This window comes from Diadema antillarum, unplaced genomic scaffold (genome assembly GCF_040938485.1).
Source record: "Diadema antillarum isolate AM-2024a unplaced genomic scaffold, OU_Dant_1.0 seq00000853_RagTag, whole genome shotgun sequence".
NCBI classification, from domain to species: domain Eukaryota; kingdom Metazoa; phylum Echinodermata; class Echinoidea; order Diadematoida; family Diadematidae; genus Diadema; species Diadema antillarum.
This window is the reverse complement of record NW_027271724.1, coordinates 1,104,081-1,125,585: the sequence shown is the minus strand read 5'-3', so window position 1 is coordinate 1,125,585 and position 21,505 is coordinate 1,104,081. Positions and strand designations below refer to the sequence as shown.

The 21,505-nt window shown below is 40.0% G+C and overlaps 1 protein-coding gene across 1 annotated transcript; it reads right to left on the bottom strand.

The window, feature by feature from the left end:
* Positions 1–10,305: 10,305 nt before the first annotated feature.
* On the bottom strand, positions 10,306–16,705 carry LOC139740408 (EGF-like repeat and discoidin I-like domain-containing protein 3). The gene is made up of 6 exons (XM_071651000.1): positions 16,630–16,705; positions 15,419–15,777; positions 14,024–14,168; positions 12,293–12,597; positions 11,256–11,406; positions 10,306–10,364 (listed from the first exon to the last, which is right to left on the bottom strand). The coding sequence occupies exons 1-6, from the start codon at positions 16,703–16,705 to the stop codon at positions 10,306–10,308; spliced, it is 1,095 nt and encodes a 364-aa protein (XP_071507101.1).
* Between the last annotated feature and the right edge of the window lie 4,800 nt (positions 16,706–21,505).

Below are 21,505 nucleotides of genomic sequence, written 5' to 3'. Positions count from 1 at the left end.
TGTATAAAGCAGGGTGGTCCACAACTTGAAATTTTAGCATGTTGCAAGCTCAGAATCTGAGAATATTGCAGAAATTGAATATGCGCGGAGCGCACACGATGAGTACATAGTACGCAATATTTTGCTGCTTATCTCTCTTTGTGCTGCTTACATTCAATGTTCTCTCTCATGTTTTGCACACAAATATCTAAAGTACCTGGTAGTTTGATGTTTCTTATGTTATGCACATGTTTTGCTCATTTTTGAATACTTTTACTTTGAGCTTGTTGCAAATTCTTAAGGATGTTGCATAGCATGTTGCTGGCTTTTTAGGATGTTGCACAAGAATTTTAGCATGTTGCAGCGACATGCTAAAACCCCTCGTGGACCACCCTGATAAAGGTCAAATCTGTATATCATACAAGTGATGCACATCAGAGAGAACATTAGTAAGAATTATCCACTCAAGATACCTTGGAACAGAACAGAATAGAACAAAACAAAAGTCTACGTGTAAGAATACTTTAATATGACTAATGACTATCTCTTGTCAACTACCGTATGTGACCGTGCATCACAAAACAAACACAAAGTCGCACTCCTTGATTTTACGTGAGGACACAAAAAAAGATGAAATGGATCAACCAAGTCAATCTTGAGTTTTTCATATTTTTTGAAAGAGCTATCATTCTTCTACATTATTCTTCAGTTTGGGATCATAACGTGAATGGGAAAGTGTGTTATCATCTGTTTTTCTACAACCCTTTTTCGGGGGAGAGTAGAATGATCAGGTATGTCTTAGAGGCCCCTTTTCATTTCTTGACATCCTTTGCACACTCTTCATTTTCAAGTCTAATCACTTGTGAAAGGATAATACTACTGCTTTGAAAGTTAGCAGTAATCATGGACAGAATGTATTAATAGAACATGCTCAATTTCAGCTTAATTTGATAATCCCTTCATTGTTGTTGCTCTGGTGGTTTACATCCTGAGTTTTGTCCCTTTCATCGCACAGCTAGGACAGCTTGGTAAAGATTAAGCGCTTAAATAAACACTGTACCTCAGAGCCTCTTTTCTCAGTTCACACGTTTCCAGAGTGTGTGCTTTCTTTCCAGTATTTAGATAGGTTAGGGGAGTCCATTTGAATTGAGTTATACATCATTTTAAAGCTTAGAGTCTACTCTTTCAGAATTTACCCTTAACTAAAAATTCATATCTGGCTACTTTTTGTTGGTTTCGTGGTGCATGGTCACATAGGCGAGTACCATTGTTGATTAACAAGTTCTTGCCACTCTGTGATGACTTATACACATATAGAGACAGCTTGACGCTTTCCTGTTAATACACCACATGTGCTCATCTTATCTGTTGTTCTTGTTATTAGTACCTCTGCTAAGTAAGAAGGACATTAAGGGATCATTGGTGTTGGTTTGGCTATTTGCAAAAAGTTGTCAAAGGATTAAAATGAAACTTACATAATAAGTTGATATTGACACAAGGAACACCTCATTCAATTGTAGTAGTAATCCAGGCATTTTTCATGTATTTTTAAAGGATTTTTCATCTCTTGGCATAAAAGGTCAACGAACTTGGGGTTCAAGCTGCACGTACTGGAGGTTTACATATGTGCACTATAGCGCCTGCTCTGCTCAGGCAAGGTGCCGTGCAATGACGTAAACAAAAGGCTTCTATTTTGGGAAATTGCATGAATGTAAGGGTAGAAATAGAGTTGCTGGCTTGACGGAGGTCTGTGTTCTTTGAGTACTTTTCTAGTTGTTTGTTCACTTCAATGGTGTAACCTCCCCTCCTCCCCCCTCCCACCACCACCACTACCACTACTCTAGAATCCACCCCACAATGATACTTTCACAGCTGTCGCACTCACATTCAGTGTTTGGGGCTGTGTTGGCAGTGCAGAGACAACCAGGTCCCCTATATTGGATATCACTTTGCCACTGGCTGAGGAAATCTTCAATCGCCCTGCACTAAAACTGTTACTCCTCTGATGTACAAACAGAAAGCAGAAATGGCAGTTGGAAGTATGAAGGAAGAGAAAAAGAAGAAAGAAAAGAAGATTCATGGTAACAATACTTCTCCTCCTATTCATCATCATCATCAAGATTCATTCATTCATGCATTCATTCATTCATTCATTCATTCATTCATTCATTCATTCATTCATTCATTCATTCATTCATTCATTCATTCATTCATTCATTCATTCATTCATTCATTCATTCATTCATTCATTCATTCATTCATTCATTCATTCATTCATTCATTCATTCATTCATTCATTCATTCATTCATTCATTCATTCATTCATTCGTGTGCCTGGTTGATACCGTTTTGCTGACTATTGCTAGTCACCTGGGGTGAACCACAAGGGGTTGATCATCATGCCACTTCATCTTTCACTGATTTCGCGTGTACCTAATTGGTAGACACCCCAAATCATCTTAATCCTATCATCAAGATGATTCGGGGTGTCTATTAATCAGGCACAGACAAAATTAGTGAAAGATGAAGTGGCATAAAAGTTTCATGAACTGACCTCATTTGCACCTGAGACGTCAACTTGGTCTGGTGGAGGGGATGTTGATGGCTGTGGCGTCGTCTCCATGTCGGAAGTTTGTTCCCATGCCGTGGAGCTGTCAGTGGTGGAAGAGCCCCCTGGGGTTTGGGGTGACGTTGACTCGTCCGTAGTCTGCAGGACCCGCTGAGTTGTCGCCTGCACGACAGAATTTTGTTTTGGGGGAGAAGAGTCCTCCGTGCTCTGAGAATGGGTGGAGATTTCCAATGTCTGCTGCGTCGCCATGTTGACAGGAGTGCTAGCATCCCACGTGGGCGTGGCATCGTCAGTGGAGGTGCCGGTCTGAAAGCTGGTGCTGGCTTCCGCGGTGGAAGGCAACTGCGTATTGCCCAGATATTCTATAGCAAAAGGAACATACAAAAACATCCTCCTCCTTTCACAAACATCCTCTCTAAATGAAATCTCAATCAAGTATGACTGTCTTGCAATACAAAAATTTCCTCTTGAATTTTGACAAGTGTACAGTAGAGTACATTTCATTATCTACGGTGTTTCTTTGGATGCAGCGTTCTAAAACACAATAGTCATATATAATTTTGATATGTTGACAATGACCTGCATATTGAGCAGCAATACTGAAAATAACAATTACAAGTCAGTTTAGCGCCATTAAATGCTTCCAAACTAAATAGGAATTAGTAGAAAAAAAAATTATACTGCAGCTTTAACTATTTTGAATTGTCCCAATTCCAATCTGACTATGAGATTAGGAAGCCTCTTTCAAGCAATTCACAAAGTGTATCAACTTTTGATTCTATCGGTGACAGATAAAAGAGCCCTGCACCAATGACTGCAGACTGTTCAAATCTACCGACCATCTCGGCTAAGGTCGGAAACATACCGAGCTGATATCCTGTCAATTCCACTCGCATGCACGGGTAGCTATGCCAGTCGGTCGGATAGATCCTGATGTAGCGAAACTCCATGGGATTGACTAGCGTTTCCAGCACTGATACGTCAGGTCCATATGTTCCAGCAAACATCTGAGGGTTGATCAAATGCATGGTACGCTTTCATTTTTCTTGTTTTACAAAGGTGTAAGTGGTGGAGCGCCATCTCTTGGGCACAATGTGACAGTTGAGAGAGAGTGAGTAAACACGATGAGTTAGAACCCAAGTTTGACAGACTGAGTTTCATTCATAAGAATGTTTTACTGATACTAGTATGTTTTTGTAGCATAACAAGACCAGAAATCCAAAACAGTACTAACAATTAAGAGATATCAAAGAGTACTATAAGAAAAATCCTGAGATTATGCGTATTGGAAGAGATATCACACACTTAGCTAGTACTGCTGTAACAAAGTTTTACAGTCTTAAATAGGGCAAAGTACAGGGATCAAATATTCCAAGAATAAAGTCTAGTCCATTACTCTCATCGATATCCAAAGCAATTTGAAATCATTTCAATAGTCAAAACCCTGGGTCTACAAACACTGCATGACAACTTGTGTCATATCCACAAAAAACAAACAAACAAACAAAACAAACATGTTAAAGAGGAAACCTAGCTCAAAGAAAGATATTATTTAGAGGGGTAAAGGTTCAGATGCAAGTTTCTTCACTTTGTTTCCCTCTACAAATTAAATTCGTTAAGATCGCAACTGCTGATCTGTAAATTAACAAACATGTCGGAAAAAAGGACAGGTTCGAGTCCCGCTTCTTCCTTTTTCCTGACATGTTTGTTAATTTACAGATGAGCAGTTGCGATCTTAACAAATTTTATTTGTAGAGGAAGACAAAGTGAAGAAACTTGCATCTAAACCTAGCTTTTTGTCACATCTTTATCATTGGTGTTCTTGGCTACCACAATATTGGTGGTCTTCTATGGTTTACACTCACCACAGGACTTTGGGAATAGTCGTAGTAATCCCACGATGCCTCATCCAGACTGACCCGGATGTAGTACTCGATGACCCATTCATCATAAACATTACTTCCTTGCACGATGACTCCAGTGAGCATACCCCTGACAGCAAGGTCAATCTGAAAGGGATCAGGGTGGGAGGGGGGGGGGGGCAAAATCAGTTAGCATGACCCTCACATACAAGCAAATTTCACTTAAATTGACCCGGCACACAATATCAAGTGCATGACAGTTTCCACATTTAGAGTATGCCACGTCACTACTATCATCAGTTCACAGGAATCTCAGAACAATGTCCAGAAATGCATAACATACTGCCTTCAGGCACCCTTAACCCGTTGACGACGGTTTGATTTTGCTACAACATGCATTTCCCATAGACGCTTGCCCGAGTATACTCAGGACTTGTCCTCGACGGGTTAAGGATGCCTCAAGCATCTAGAGCACATGTGGTGGAATTTAAAGTAAGGTCAAATTCATCACTGCCAACCACCATTGGCAGTGTGAGTTATTCGAACAACAAACATCCATATTTCCCATGAAATCTGGTTGAAAATGAAAACTTGTTTGTGAAGGAGAGTCAATACCACAAAAGGTTTAAAAAACAACTTTCATGCCACAGCAATGGACATACATTTCTTTACCCACCTGAATCCAAGGATCTTGGTCAGAGGAAGCCGGACACCAGCCACCGGTGTTTGCGTCCAGTCGAGCATTGGTCACTGCATCAGAGTAGCCACTGCCGCTTGACCACACCGAGGATGACGACAGCTGACTGTCCTCGATTTTGCCCTTCATCATTCCCATCTTGCGCTCTGTCGAATCCATGTAGCTTTCTGCGACGGTGTCGGCCATTGGGGAAGAAGAGTATGAGGTAGGAAAACGATTGGTGTTATACTGATAAAGTAAGTACAGATACACGGGTTTAACCCTAATTAGGCCGGGCTATTTAGGTAGATGATAGAGCCGGGGGGGCCTCCCAGGCCCCCCCTCCAGATCTCGGCCGTCAACCGCGCTATCGCGACGAAAATTGGCACACACATTGCCTATGATGTAATCTAAAGTACCATGAAGTTAATTTTTTCAAAAATTATCATTTACAATAAATTATGCTAATTTATGCAAAATGATGCAGGAAATAAGACAATTTGGTATAAATCACTAAATAAAGCTCAAAACAGGCACATTTTTTGGTGTAAATATTCTTTTTAGTGTCCTTAGCAAATGTAAGAGAAAAAAATTGCACAATCAGAAAAAATTTCCTAAGTATGTTATTGTTTTTTTGAATTTCTTATGTATTTCTTTGTTTTTTTGACTTTATGTTTTTCATTGTTTTTTCAATGAAATTTGTCCGCGACATCGTTCCGAACAAGAGAATATGTTATTCATTGATTTTAATCAATAAAACCCCCAAATAACCATGCTTTTATGAAATTTGCCTGTAAACACAGTTTGCATTGAAATTGTACACGAATTCACGTTTTTGAGCAATTTTTGGTCTGACATGCACGTACATATTCATGCGCAACTTCGGAACCGTGCACCCGGGCATCGCAAATTTTGTGTCAAAAGATGCAGGAGACTCGAAAGAAAAAAGTCATGAAACGTCACGGCAATAGCTTCTCGCAATAGCGATACATAGCGCGAAACGTCGAGGGGGGGCCTCGGAGGCCCCCCCTCCGGCCTAGTTAGGGTTAATGGACAAGTTCACCTTCATACACTTGTATATATTGTACATATGTATGTTGTAAATGTGAATTGAGAATATGAAGCAATATTAGTGAAACACGTCAGTGAAAGTTTGAGGAAAATCATACAATCCGTTCAGAAGTTATGAATATTCAAAGTTTAAGAACCGCCATCGCTAGATGAGAAGACTACTGCAGTCTGAGATGTCACATGTGTAAAATGATATAAAGAAAACATGAAGAAAATTCAACATATTTTCATTTTTTTGGATAACAAAAGAGTACTTGTCTTGCCTCTATCTGAAGACAGGGGAATTATACTACCCTAAAACTTGGTTACCACCCATGAATGACACATCTAAGGAAAAAATAGTTGAATTCTCTATATTTTCTTTCATATACCATTCCACAAAATGGACCTGACATCCTTTTTCCCCAGGAAGAAACTTCTGCGAGTTGGTGACTGGCAGTCGATGCGTTGTGTAGACAAAAATTTTACTTTTGTGAATCCTGGCTCCTTGGAACAGTTTCAGACACACATACACACACACACACACACACACAAACAAAAGAATTCTTGTTTTACAATAGTCTCACCAGAAATGATCTGAATGTCCTCCAGTGCCACCATGGAGTGACCGTCGTCTTGTACCTGCACCTCAACCACCAGCTGATGTGGGATGAAATTAGACAAAAATTTTAATCATCGTGCAATTACACTGGCATGCCCAGGAGATGGCACTGTGTACACACAAGCTAGAAATATTGCTGCATATTGCGTAAAGGGGAATGAAACCCAACTATACATGTGGATTGAGTAAATGCAGAAATATTGAGGAATGCATTAGTGAAAGCTTGAAAAAGAAATTGTTAAAAGCTAAATGGCAAAAGTTATGAATTTTTAAGGTTTTGATGCAGCAATCCCCAGATGAGAAGATGACTACAATTTGTGACGTCACATACTTATGAAGATCAATATAAAGAAAAGATAGAAAATTCAACAAAAGATAGAAAATTCAACAAAAGATAGAAAATTCAACAAAGAGTCATTTGTTATGAAAAGTTTACATTCCCTCATCTTGTCACTGATATATGTTCAGAGTAATATTCCCCCTGTTTTAAGTGCTCTTTCATTACGCTAGAAAAGTGAAAATATAATTTTCTATATATTTGTGACATCACAAACTATAGTAGTCTTCTTATCCTGCAAGGGCTGCACCAAAACTTTAAAATCATAACTCTTGAACAGATTGTCTGATTTTTGCTCAAATTTTTACTGATGTGTTCTACTAATATTGTTGCATTCACTCAATAAACATGTACCAGTATATTCAAGTTTCATGCCACTTTAAATCGTGGCTGCTTATATCAAAACATCAAAATCAGCAAAGTCTTAGGGAGCTTTCGACAAGATAGTTGTGTGTCATCTGCATCTTAATGGGCAATATCACTGCCTAACTCAAAGGAGCTTTCAAAATGTTGTCATCAGGATGGAAAGAGACAGTTCTCTTATTATTATTTTATTATTATTATTATTATTATTATTATCATTATCATCATTATTATTATTATTATTAGTAGTAGTAGTAGTAGTAGTAGTAGTAGTAGTAGTAGTAGTATCATCATCATTATTATTATAATTACCATTATTACTGTTATTATTATTTCCTTTTTGGGGGGGGGGGGGATTCTTGCACACCCATGGAAATTTGGCAGGTCTGACAAATATACAGCTGTACAGAGAGACAACCTTACATCCATTGATCTGCGGGTACACCTCTGTCATTTTAAAGTACTTTGTGTACCCCAAAAGCTTGACAAAATAAAACCATCTAACCTCCATACTGCTCCTTTCACTCAGCAAGGGTACTATGTAAGAACACCATAGCAAACACATTTTTGTGTTTGTTTTTCAGTAACCTTCATTTGATTTCTATAATTTTACATAGCAAAACATTCATCTTGAATGCATGCAACAATATTCAATCAATAATGATTTTCAAATCAAACAAAGAACAATCACACACAACACACACACACACACACACACACACACACACACACACACACACACACACACACACACACACACACACACACACACACACACACACACACACACACACACACACACACACACACACACAAATATCCTAAATATGTCCAGATGTGTTCACAATACCCCAAGGAGAAAAGGTAAACTTTACAGACACAAACATTTTATCATGTCACCAAACTGAAATATCACCAAAAAATGCCCCCCAAACGAAACGAAAACCAAACTCTGATGCTTGCCATACCTGGTAGATTTCTCCAAAATCAAGGGAGATGTAATCTTCCACCCAGCCCGTGGCGCTGTCGTTATCGGCTGGTCCCGCCACCTCAAACTGCAACACATCATAGTACATGGACGTGTACCCTCCGTCGGGCTCGTCAAAGACGCGCATGTAGAAGGCAAGTCTGGAGGTATCCCCGCCCCGCAGGTAATAATTGAAGCGGAGGACGCCCCCTCTGATGCCGAGCAGATCCGGGACGACGTACTGCGTGGTCAATAGCGAGTCCCCATCGCTGACGTTGGAGGAGGTCGACGTAGAGTTTTGGCTCGAAGTGGTTGTTTCACCGAAGGAACTGGAGCTGCTGTTGGTGCTTGAGTTTTGTTGTGAACTCGAGGAAGACAAGGACTGCTGCCACGAGAGGGCGCTGTGAGAATGGTAGTCTGAGATGACGTCTGTATTGATGTACCAATATTCATCTGTGGAGCGAGAGGGTGGGAGCATCATTTTATCTGATGTGTGTGATGTCACAATTCAGCAGTGCTTCAAAACAGAGCTTATTCCGGACTGCAAACTTGTTAAAAAGTTCCTTGGTTGTGGATTCTCAAAAGTAAAACATGATAATAAGATATTTGTACAGAGATAATGCAGAGTGTCAGCATCCATAAATTCACATTTCCAGAATAAATTTTAAGAATGATGCATATTGAAGCTTTTGGATGTAGTCTCCATGCCATACCTAACAACACCAAATAAAGATTATTTTAACACAATTGTCATGGGATAACCCAAATGAACATGGTATAGATATTGCATTATAACTGTACAAAACAACTAAAGAAAATATAGTCCTGACAAATTTGATATGTGATAACATTACAAGGACAATGTATATGCACACAATTGTTGCTTGTGCACAGCTAACTCCGCACAAGTGAAATTATTGATACTTAAGAGTGAGATTCACGAATCTTAAACTGTCATGTTGTTATTTCCAAACTATTTTCACATTTATTTAACTCATGGGCAAAATATGACTCTTATGACTTTCACAGAGTTGATATACAGTAATATTCAGATTCCGGCAATCTCTCTTATATCTAAAAAGAGAGTAGGCATATCGAGTGAATATATTACTCAAGATGTCTGTTGCATAGCAAATCTGCATGGTGCTTTGGCAATCTTGCCTCATCTTGTAGATACATTGTCGGTAGAAGAAACTGGGTGCATATCGAAATAAAAGAGCATTCAAGCGTACATGCTAATTGGCAAAAAAAGGAAAGTAAGGGTTAACCCATTGAGGATGGACTGATTGTGCATTAATACGCACTTCCCATATACACTTGCCCGAGTATTCTCGGGACTCGTCCTCGATGGATTAAAGAAAGACTTGCCTGTCAGGAAGAGGGGAATAGGGAGAACATTGCCCTGTTCAGCGATCCCGAAGGGAATACCATCTCCTTCTAGTAGGATGTCTTCCTTGACGATAGATTCTGACGAAAACAGCTCTGCAGAGTAACGAGTAAAATTTGAACAGCGACATGGATGTGCACACACACCGTATGCATAATGTGGTAAATGAAAATGCGGTCTGTTATTGCTGCGTCAATGCGTTGAGGGGCGTTGTGTCCATGCCAATGGCGCAGTGTGCGTGTGGTTGGCATGGGCACAATGCAACTTTTATTTTCATGGGATAAGATGACGCAGATTTAATTGATTCTGGACTTTGACTTTGACTTGTGAGACAAATGGACGTGGACATAGTCTCTGCGAGCTCTTTGATGTCGAATAATCAAAATAGAATTTGTTATTCTGGATAGATGCATTTCAACATGTACGCATGAGGATGATACGGAGTTTATACATGTATTGGCAGACTGAGACTGTTTGATTTGTTCAATAAAATCTATGTCAACTGGAGACTGTCAGCGTCATCATTAATCCAGCTTACAACAAGAACAGTAGCTTCACAGACAGAAAACAGACACACAACATAAGGTACAGAAATTCAACCTTACAAACACAAGTACATCCGGAGATCTAATGTATGGAAAATGTTATAAATAAACAAGAAAATTGAAGAGGACTCTATTTTTTTTTTTAGCAAGGGTGTAGATTTTCATAATGATCCACATAGCAATATATAATACTGTAAAACATGATATATTCGCGGCATGAAATTTTCGCGAATTGGAGCCGAAAGTGTTTTTCGTGGCATGAAATTTTCGTGAATTGCTACTGGCATTCAATGCATGTAGTGTAGACAAAAGCTTTCGCGGGCATTTTAATTTCGCGAATTTTGGCGCTCGCGAAATTCGCAAAATTAAAATGCACGCAAAAATTTCTCGTTTTACAGTAAATTATATATTTTTTCTTTTTGACAGAAGTCATATTTACCTCTTGTAGTGACAATGTTTACTTTGACAGAGGAGGTAATGTTTTTACCAGTGTTGGTTTGCCTGTTTGTTTGTTTTTTGTTTGTTAGAAAAACCACTCAAAAGGTTATCAAAGGATCCAGATGAAATTTGCGGGAAAAGGTAATAATGATACAAGAATATATGGATACATTTTGGTATTGATCTGGATTGTTGTCTTGATCCAGGAATTTTTCTGAAATTTTTTCAAGGATTCTTTTATCATTGGGAAATAATACCACTGTCAGCATGTGTGCAAATAACTCCAAAATAAGCCAGATTACCAACACTCTTTTTTTTACACTAATTCATGATAACCACCATTAACCATGATCAACACTAGCCCCACAATCAGTCACAAAGGAATGAATTGAATATAATCATATGAGAATAGAAAGAAAACTGTTCAGAGCGAGTTTATTAGTCATCTTCAAACACTCACCAAAGTTCATATAACCATACAGCTCTACACGAAGACAGAAGTAGCTGTCTATGGATTCAAATCTGCTGAGTCTGAAGTATCTTGCCACGATGTTAAAGGATAATTGTCTCACTTCCACGTCATCTGCATTCACCAAGGATGTACTCCGCACCTGATTTGGGATGAGTGTACAAATACTGTATACGCTACAGCGATGTCTAGCTTTTTCGTGAATTGAGACTTCCCAACAATTTCTTGAGTGATTGAATTTGAGATAGTGGAATACAGCGATGGATAGTAGAACTGCTATCATTTACTTCATTTCAAAAAGAAATGTGCACATCCATTTTTATACACGGTAGGCACACCACGACTTGGATCTACTAAAGCTGTATTATGACGTACTTCAAATTTGTGGTAGGATCAAAGTTCATTTTTCCATGTGTTGTTCAATTCGCAAACAGCTCCTGTGGCACACTTGCTTAAAGGCATACTAATTAACACTCAACTGAACCTCCAGGCACTTTGAATGTGGCTGAAAATAGACCTTTAGATCAGTCCAGTGTGAAATGTCTTCACTTTTTTTTTTTGATAATCTGGCCAGAATTTAGAAGTGCAGTTAGTACACTGGCAAATATGGTAATTTTGGAAGGCAGATACTGAGGAGAAATATACAATGTTTCTCTCCCTATAGAGGAATGTTGGTCCCTAATTACTGTACAACCCGACATTTTTGCATGCATGAAACTTTAACAAATATTGCAAGGAGCAGGTTTCGGACAAGTAAAGTGCACGCAAAAATTTTATGCCGTGGATATGTTTCTGGTTTTACATTGCCAATCACGGATACTTCCATGGGTGTGTGTGATGGACTAGTTTGCAAGGACCATGCTGATCAAAGAGGCAAACTTGCTTGAGATATGAAGAAATCTTTTACTACAGCATACAGATTACCATTTAGCGCCTTCAATAATATTACGTCTTTAGATGGATGGGACACTTTTGCTACATGTTTTAGCAAGACCCCTGTTGCAAAAAGTCTGCGGCACTTGTCTCACCGTGGCTGCATAGTACTTCTGTCTGTCCACGCTGTACGACAGCTTGTACTTGGTGAGGTATGAGCCGCCTGGTGGTGTCTGCAGACTGCCGTTGGAGCGTCCCTGGACAGCGATGTGGTCCAGGAATGCCTTGGACAGGAGATCCATCTCCAGCCAAGGGTTTGCGTCGTCGGGAGCGGCACACCAGGCGCTGTTGCCGTGGAGACGGGCATGATGAGGGCGATGATTCTCGTCGAAGCTGGAGCTGGCATAAATCTGTACATCGCGGATGTCTTCACTCTCCATGCCCAGGGCAATTAAACCTCCTGTGTAAAGAGATTCAATGAGAGAAGTCTATTTCCAACCCTGGCTGTAATTTTGTGTATACGAGCATTGATAACACCAATGTAGAGTAGAGTTCTGTATCTGCAGCATTTATTTTACGAATAGACTATTTCATGAATTTGGAACCTAACTCGCTACTGGTGGAATTCACATTCAAGGAGCACATTGAGAGAGTAAGAAAGAAGTATCATTGCTTTTCAAGAAGAAAGTTGGTAATTTCTCACCAGGGAGACAATATCAATCTTTTTTGTTGTGGGAGGAAATGATTTTGCATAGTCATTAATTTTGCAAATATTGGTTGACTCTTGAATATCATGAGAATAAAAACCCAGCATATTATGCTGCATAAACAGTAGCCTCTTCGGTATAAGAACTGCTCTTCTACCAATCTCCAACTTTCATATGTGGGTGAAGAGTGACATCTTGGGGGAAAAGATCTTGTTTCAGGGTATATGCCACACACAGGAATTGAATCTGTGTTCTCTCGATCAGAGAGTCTAGATTTCTATTTCTTGCAGAGAAGATCTTTTGATTTACTCTCATTTCTTGCTCACTTCCTATCAAAATGTACCACTGGATGATAATCATAGCAAGGAGGCCTCGGGTTTACGACTTCACCTTGTTCTGCAGAAGAACACACATCATACTCTGAATAGAATGCAGATGGTAAGCATCTTCACATTTATATTTCGACAGCCTGCTCCATCTAGTAGATTGTGAGTGTGGTTATTGGAACATAATGATAGAAGATAGACAAGAACAAAGTTTCCCTACAGTTAAGGCGAGAATGGCAGAAGCACAACAGTATCTATCATTTCAGAGGAAGATGCCAAAGAACACCATATCAACCCTTGCATCTCAGAAATCAAGAATTTTTGGAGAGTGAAAAAAACTGTCTTATTCTTGCATACCATTAACATCAATTTTGATGGCATATAATGTTGAAATATTGTTGTGGATTACATCAATAATTGTAATGTATCAGCACTCAAATTAGTACTTTTGAGAGTAATATATGAGTTAGGATGTTTTTGAATTTATGCCAAGTGAGATATGAGTTCTGGTTGTCTCAGGGATGACAAGTTGTTATTGTTGTTGTTGTTGTTGTTGTGCTCAATAGGTGCATCATTTACATTTGAATATGTGTGCCATTATCTGCATAGTATCAGTACTTTAGTGTGTAAAAATAATGAAGAATACTTTGTAATTACAATTTTGCACAGGGAGCAGTCTGCTGTCATATAGTTGGGGCAGATAAGGCATTATATTGCATTAGTCTTCTTTCAGTCAGTTATCTGTTTTATCTCAGCAGATCGACATCTCTTTTCCCAATGCCTGTACTTCTTGAAGTCTATCATAAGAATAAATTTCAGGGAAGTTACCCCCCTCCCCTACAACGAACAGTACCTTCATATGTCGAGCCGAAGAGAAAGATCCGCATGCAGACGCTCTTAAGCCACACCGTTGGCAGGAAAGAGATCCATTCTGCCTCAATGGAGGGATTAAGGTCCACTTGCAGGTAATCTGCCGCATTGTCGTCGAATGAGAATTCCTTCAAATTTAGAAACAATCAGTAGAGAGAGAGCTGATCACTTGAGCGTTCCTATCATTCATGCATAACTCCAACCTTAGGAGCATGCATAGCATATTCTTCATTACTGGTAAACTCTAAAACTGATACTACTTCTGGTTTATGTCAGGTTCAAGTGTGTGCAAGTGTGTCACACACATACACACTGCTTTAGTTTCTGACCGTTCGACCATTGAGAATTAAGGATTTCTGGGGACGGACACTGTACTAGGGCTTTCTATAGCTCAGTCAGTAGAGCATCGGGCTAGCTCCGGAGGTCTCGGGTTTGAATCCCAATGGAATCCCATGTTCTTTGCTCATTTTTCTCCTAATAACTTATACAACTTGTAAGTTTCTTGTTGATAGCCACAAATAAAAACAACAGGTTGATTCAAATAGGGGTCTAGGGCAATTACCCCCTTGACAATTACCCCAGATCCTTCCCCTGGCCCTTATCCTAATCCTAATCCTGAACCTAACCCTAACCCTAGCCCAAACTCCTAACCCTAAACCTTACCCTAACCCTACCATACTCTAACCTTAACACCAACCAGTATATTAACTGGGGGGTAATTGCCCGGATACGTCAAATAGAAACAACAAACTGAACAGAAGGCAAACAAGATAGCCAGAGATACACACCTCTAAATTCATGAATATGTATATTCTGGAGGGAAAAGGAAATATTACAGCAACTACTTGTTAAAAAACAGATACTGGCACCTCAAAGGGAGCTTTGTAATATATACAGTCTGAACTTTGGATTCTTTAAAAATTTAAAATTTTTGTGCGCATGAAACTTGAGTGAATGAAAATGAGTGAACATGAAAAGAGTGAGAATTTGCCAAAAACAAAATGTTCTCGAAAGTTCTTGTCAATACTGCAAAAGTGGAAATTTTTGCGGTGTTGAAATTTTCGCGCATTTCGCGCAACCAGAAACTAGCGCGAAAATAAAAGCTCGCGAATATTTTGCTTGCCATATGTTCCTGTGCGTGATGTCTCGATTCCGCGGATGTAAAAACATGCGAAACTCTTCCTACCCGGCCAAGCGCGAAAAATTAGTCACGCGAAAATATCCACTTTTACAGTACTATGCACTGAATGCCAGTGGCAATTTGAGAACATTTCGTGGTGCCGAAAAAAGCAGTCTTTTCAAATTCGCGAAAATTACATTTCTTTATTTTCATTAGATTTAAGTAGTTGTCACAACTGCAAATCACCGGGAACCTCACCAATGGGAAGTCGGAGCGGTAATGGCGGTAATAGCGCCATCTGTTGGTCTGCTTTGGGTCAGTGTAGGCCACGTGAAAGGACGTCACTTTACCCCGGCCACCCTGGGCACCGAGTACCACGAATCTGTGGAGCGTCACCAAGGACTGGAACTGGACCTGGATGAACGGTTGAAAGTCGTCGTCCCACTCTGCACACCACCCGGAGAAGCCGGGGGCGCTCTTCCCAAAATCCATGGAAAGGAGCGTTTCGTAGTCGTAGAACGCAGAGTCCACGTTGGACAGGAAAGCATTATCTAGGGGATACGTAGCGTTCTCGCTCGATCCGATGACATTAGCCAATGAGACGTCGAGAACATCACCTGATTGTCCGAACGAGAAGAATGTCTTAGTCTCCCACAAACAAATTCATCTTTAATGCTTTCATTCCCTCCACAACAAAAGTGTAAGCAGAGATTATAACAGAAAAAAATATTCTTAGTGATAGGTCTCTGACTGAATTCATGTATGAATATACATTGTATTTCTTTATCACAGGTTCTCTTGACTCCAACAGCATGTAAAAATGTAGAGATTAATGGAAGTATTTCCAAACTCTTTATACAATTTCCTTTTTCCCCATAACTTTTTGTTGGGGTCTGGACAATGCCTTATATATCGAAGAGCACTGACAAATATAGGTAAATTATATCAATGTTACCATTTGTTTCTGAGATATTACTGGAACTTACAACCAAAGTCCTTCTAGATTGGTATCAAAAGGATGTAGCAAAGGATATTTTAAGTCACATACATTGTATGTTTGATGTGGAAAAAAACCCCTGTATATACTGTTTTTACTTCTGCTTGATTTGTTATATCAGACAAAGACTGGAACTATCAAAGACAAGGTATCTGCGAGAACTAATTCTAGGATAGCTTTAATTACATCTGAGCCAAATACACTAATGCCATTATTTTTCTTTTCTTTGATATAACTCTCTACTAAAATCATACATAACGTGAAATGTGTTCTACATACAGCACAACAACCTCTTTGTTTATTTCTTATTTTTTTTTGTCTACATATTTCTAGGGCTGCACAGGAGTTCCAATAAAGGGTGGGGTATAGGAATATCTTTGTATACAGAAACAATACACAAAAGTCACCAGCATCTAGGAATGCACTGCCACATCAAAGAATCAACATCCCGATTTAATGTTACCAAACTCACCTGCATAGAGCGATGCATTTCTACATCCGAGTTGCGCGCAGTGGCGTGTCTCTGCCCACTCCAAATCGGTCACCATCTCCCCTGTGTGCAAGTCAAAGTCATTCTGAGAAGTTTGCATTGTTTGTTCAGTTTCCATGGTAACTATCTCCGTGACGGTCACCAACTCAACAGAAGCTGTCTCTCCTGTGTGAGTGCCTGGCACTGTATTCGTGGAAAAGTCTGTCAAAAAGGGACTATTTGGAGAAGTTGTCTCTCCTGTGAGGCTGAATGGCACTGCATTTGTGGAAAAGGCAGTTGAAGAAGGACTTTTGGGTGAAGTCGTCTGTCCTGTGTGACCGCCTTGCTTTGCATTAGTGGGAAAGTCTGTGGAAAAGGAACTGGCAGGTGAAGAAATATCAGTCACCTTTCCTGTTGTTGATGCAGTAGTTGCTTCGTCGGATGTGAATGTAAACCTCTGACTGTCAGCCGTTGTGGATGTTGCCAGTGTTGCACCATCTCCAGAAGTAAATTCTGCCGTTGTACCTTCTCCAGAAGTAAATTCTGCCGTTGTACCTTCTCCGGAAGTAAATCCTGCTGTTGTACCGTCTCCAGAAGTCGTTGTCGTAAATTCAGTGGTAGCACCTTCCGTCGTCTCTGTGGAAACGGTTACATCACTGTACGGCGTAAATGGGAAATGGTCTGACAAGAGATCCCAGAAAAACGATGAGTCGAGCGAGCTGATCTCGTCGGGGTTGGGAACATCCCCGGACACGCTAATGATCTCTGGAGAACAGATAGACCCCGGTCCCAGATATGCAGCATCGCAGGTGGTGTAATTGACCGCCTTGTGGCAAGAACAGATGTCTTCCGAATCTTGGACAGCAATGGCAGTGCATGCGGGAAGAGTACCTGTGGAAGAACAAACCAGGAATCACAGGTCTGTGTATTGCAACTTTTATCCCAAGGGAATGTCTCGAGGGTCACATCGAGAGAAACAAGTTGAGGGGAGCTGTCACTCGTTCACACATACCAATGATGCATGTAGTCAGGAATCCTTGTAGAGAGTATGTAAACAAACAAATGAACATCATTGATGGCTAATTTTTGGGGGGAAGTATGCTTGAACAGAAGATTAGCAAAATGTCCACTGAAAGTCGGACAGAAAAATCCAATGAACAGTTCAAAAGTTATGAATTTTTTAGTTGTGCTTAGTTTCAAGTGTTGCCCTTTCTACATGGAAATTCAGCAACAAATTTTACCTTCAAAATATTACAAGAAGATGATAGTATTTTTTGTACATTGTGGAGCAGAAAGCTACATTTAGCACACTTTTGACATCTTAGAAATCTGTGCAAATTTTCTTCACATTTCACTCACAATTCAACTCCATGCATAGAATCAATGAACTTAGATTTTAACAATTCCTATCTTTGGAGCACATTGTCTGATTGTCTTTTACTCTTTCCTTTCACGTGTCTCACTAATCTGTGTGCTTTTAAGAGATTTTCAAACACACACATTTAGGGGAACTTCCTCTTATTCACAGCATAGAGTGGGCTATGAATGAAAGTAGCAGGATGCATCTTTATTTTTTTTTTCCTCACATTTTCATGTTTCTTCAAGTGTTTTTTTTTTTGTGCTGAGGTGTATTGACACATTTCTCTCTTAAATGCAGAATATAGACAAAGTTGCAATGTTGACACTTATTCTAATCTATTATATTTTGATCATCGTAACTTGTAAGGGGAATTGTAGACCAATAGTGTACAAATTGTAGATCTATTACGAGGTATGAGGAGCAATGAAAAAATGGAGATGTAATCACGAAAGAAGAATGTTGGGTGCTGAGTTGGCAGAAGTAAAAGAAGAAGTCTATGTAATCCTGGGGGGCATTTCATGTCAAAGCAGTTTGAAAAGATATTTTTTCTGACAAACTGTTACATATATACTGAAATCCTTGCATCTGATTGGCTGAGAAGAAATTGGTCTGACAACTTTGTCAGACAAAATGCTTCATGAGATGCCCCCCTTGTGTCTATATCAGTCATTTTGTATGTTGTCAGACGTCTCCCTACAAACTCATGTAATACTAATAGAGTAACTGCGGCAGTATGCGGCCGTGCAGCCGTTCGCGGCAGGTACAACATACACGGTAATATACCGCTAAACACAGCACTGCACTGTTGCATGCACACTACACATATACTAACACACTAGTAATCAACAAAAACCAACCGATAAAATGGGCACGATCCCTGACAAAAGTGAAATTTTCTCACCTAAATGACAACATATCGCATCCAAAATGAAATTTTCGGTACTTCTTAACATAACAGTTAAGAAACAATGGTCCAAGAAACTGGATTTTTTGTCGTTTTCTCGATGTTCATGGGTTTTGTAAACATATCCTCACGTAAAATAGAACTTTCGCAAGCCGATGTGGGCCGCCATTTTTTTCGGAAAGTGGATGTTACCATCGAAAAAAATGAGAAAAACACGAGAAAGACATCAACAACACCGCCAGAATTGCGATCTTGTTTGCGGCCAATGCATGTGCGCCCGCTATTTTCACGTGCTTTCGCAATGGGAATTGGCGCTTATGCAATGTTCGCGAGACATGTGAAGGCGTTCAGCTAAAGATCGCGGAGCACGCACGTATTGCATAGGAATCATGAAAACTGCGTTGGTCAATGGTAAATTTCTTTTATGAAAACAATTGCGTTAATGAATAATCTTGTCTATGATATATGAAATGGTTGAAAATAATTTGACTGATTTGTTTACAAGTTGGAAAAACCCTCAACAATGCTTAAACTGCCTTAAACGGGATATTTTACTCTAGAGTCTACACATCTTTGGTTATTCTTACTTGTAGATGACACTATGCCAACATCAATTGTCATATCACATGTCCTTGAGTGGTCTTGGTAACAGTCTTGGAGCTGAATCTCGTCCCCGAGGCACTCTGGGTTCTCCAACACCACTGGTCCATCACTCGTGGGGAATTCTGCGGCCAGTGCAAAACGGTCAAAGCCAGCCTGACCAAGCTGCGTATTGATGACTTCTCCCGTCTCGTTACTCAACTCCTGGAGCGATACTGGGCAGATGGTTCCCCACTCATTATCAAAGACTTCAACTCTTCCTGCCGTGAGGGATTTGCCGTCGACCAGGCGTATTGTAGATGGAAAATCTGCTCATTCACAAAGACACAAAAAGCACAAGAACTCTGTGTTTTCAGACATAATTAGCACGGCTTGTCCATGTGCACTGCAGTTAATAGCTAGGAGTTCTAGTTGCTACCATCCAAAATATTAGTTTATCATTTAACAGCTCCGGCTATCATTCTTTGCTTTATCTTTTCTTTCTTTGCTTTCCTCATCTTCCTAGTAAGATTGTCTTCCTGAATAGTAATTATGTTCCAAATCTACGGCAGAACTTACAGTATGGGAGAGGGGTGTAGCGATGTCATCAATTCAAACTCAGAGTCAAAGCTAGCAATTATTGGCAATGAAATTTGGGACATGGGCAACTTACAAGAGATACAACACGTGGGACTAGGCATCAGGCATCACTACAACAAACCTGTTGTCCTGGATCTTGCGACTTCAAGGCGGTAACCAGTAATACAGAAATCCCTGTTTATTAGATGACCCGCTGCCTGCCATTTTTGTGTCGGGTGCAACGTCTCCCTTGATCGACTACAGGCGATCGTCGTTTCTCTCGCTTCTATCTTGATCTAGAAGATCACTTGTGCACTCGATCAGATCCACGGATCCCAGTCTGTATTTACTAGTAGTAGTATATCGAAATCCGCGTATGACGATCGTGCGGCGCGGGTTGGTCTTTTTGGCACAACACACAAACGCACACTTGTTGTGCTAATGTGTACAAATACCTTTACGGGGATTCCCCTCGGAGCCCCTCATGCGCATCATACTAGTAGTTGATAGATAGATCAATGATAGCACTTGAAAATATTGATATTAACAATCATGCTCACGATTTTCACTCTATTCTTTCTGCCTCAGGGGTGGATCCAGGAATTCCGTAAAGGGGAGGGGGGCGTAAACAATAATTCTGGAGCTACACGGTACTTTCGGGTTTCATCTGGATTTTACAACAAATAAAGAGGGGTGCCAGAGTCTTCTAAGGCTCTTGGGGAGGGGGGGGGGGGGGGGGGGTGGGGTGCGCGCCCGGTGCGCCCCCTCTGGATCCGCCACTGCTGCCTTACCCGAATTTCTCAATACATGTAGTGGCCTATAGTTTCCAGGGGCAGTGGAACGTTTAGGTTATTATTGTCTTGTTTTGTCATATTCGTTGTTAGGTTAAGGGGATGGGAATGGTCAAGGGTAGTGGTCTTGGTTGGGTCAAGGGTCAAGGGTCAATGGTCTTCTATCCGTTTTCATGTTGTAGAGAAGTATTTTTTTTAACGTGACCAGCACCTCCTTAAAAATATGATATAAAGTATCACCATGTCTCAAATTGCTTTAACTTAAATTACATTTCTGTTAAAATTGCTTTTTGTGGAATGAAACTGTGATGTGTTGTTTTACATCGATGTAGAGTTTGATTCATCCAGGTAGTATGTTGAAAGCGTGAAGATTAATGTGTTCGACTGGACTTACTTGTGAAATTCATTATTTTCGCAGGTATCTTGTTTTACATTCATGTATCCCTGCAACCCAGCAATACCATCATATTAGAAACGAAAAGAAGAAGAAGAAGGAAAAAAAAAACACACACAGAATTTGTAGAGTGTAAATAACTGTTCAGTATATAGGTCAACGCAGAACAAGTCAAAGTTGTTCTACATCACTAGGGACATGATAATCTAATACAATCTAATGATTGCACGGGCAACTTCGGCAAGACAAGCTAGATGAAGTCAAGTTACTCT

Excerpts from the sequence above, each read along its gene's own strand:
- LOC139740408 (XM_071651000.1), bottom strand. The coding sequence starts at position 16,705 with ATGGTGACCGATTTGGAGTGGGCAGAGACACGCCACTGCGCGCAACTC. Across the intron at positions 14,169-15,418 it reads ACCGCTCCGACTTCCCATTG|GAATTCTCATTCGACGACAA; the intron begins GTGAGGTTCCCG and ends CTAAATTTGAAG. Across the intron at positions 12,598-14,023 it reads CTTCGGCTCGACATATGAAG|GAGGTTTAATTGCCCTGGGC; the intron begins GTACTGTTCGTT and ends CTCTTTACACAG.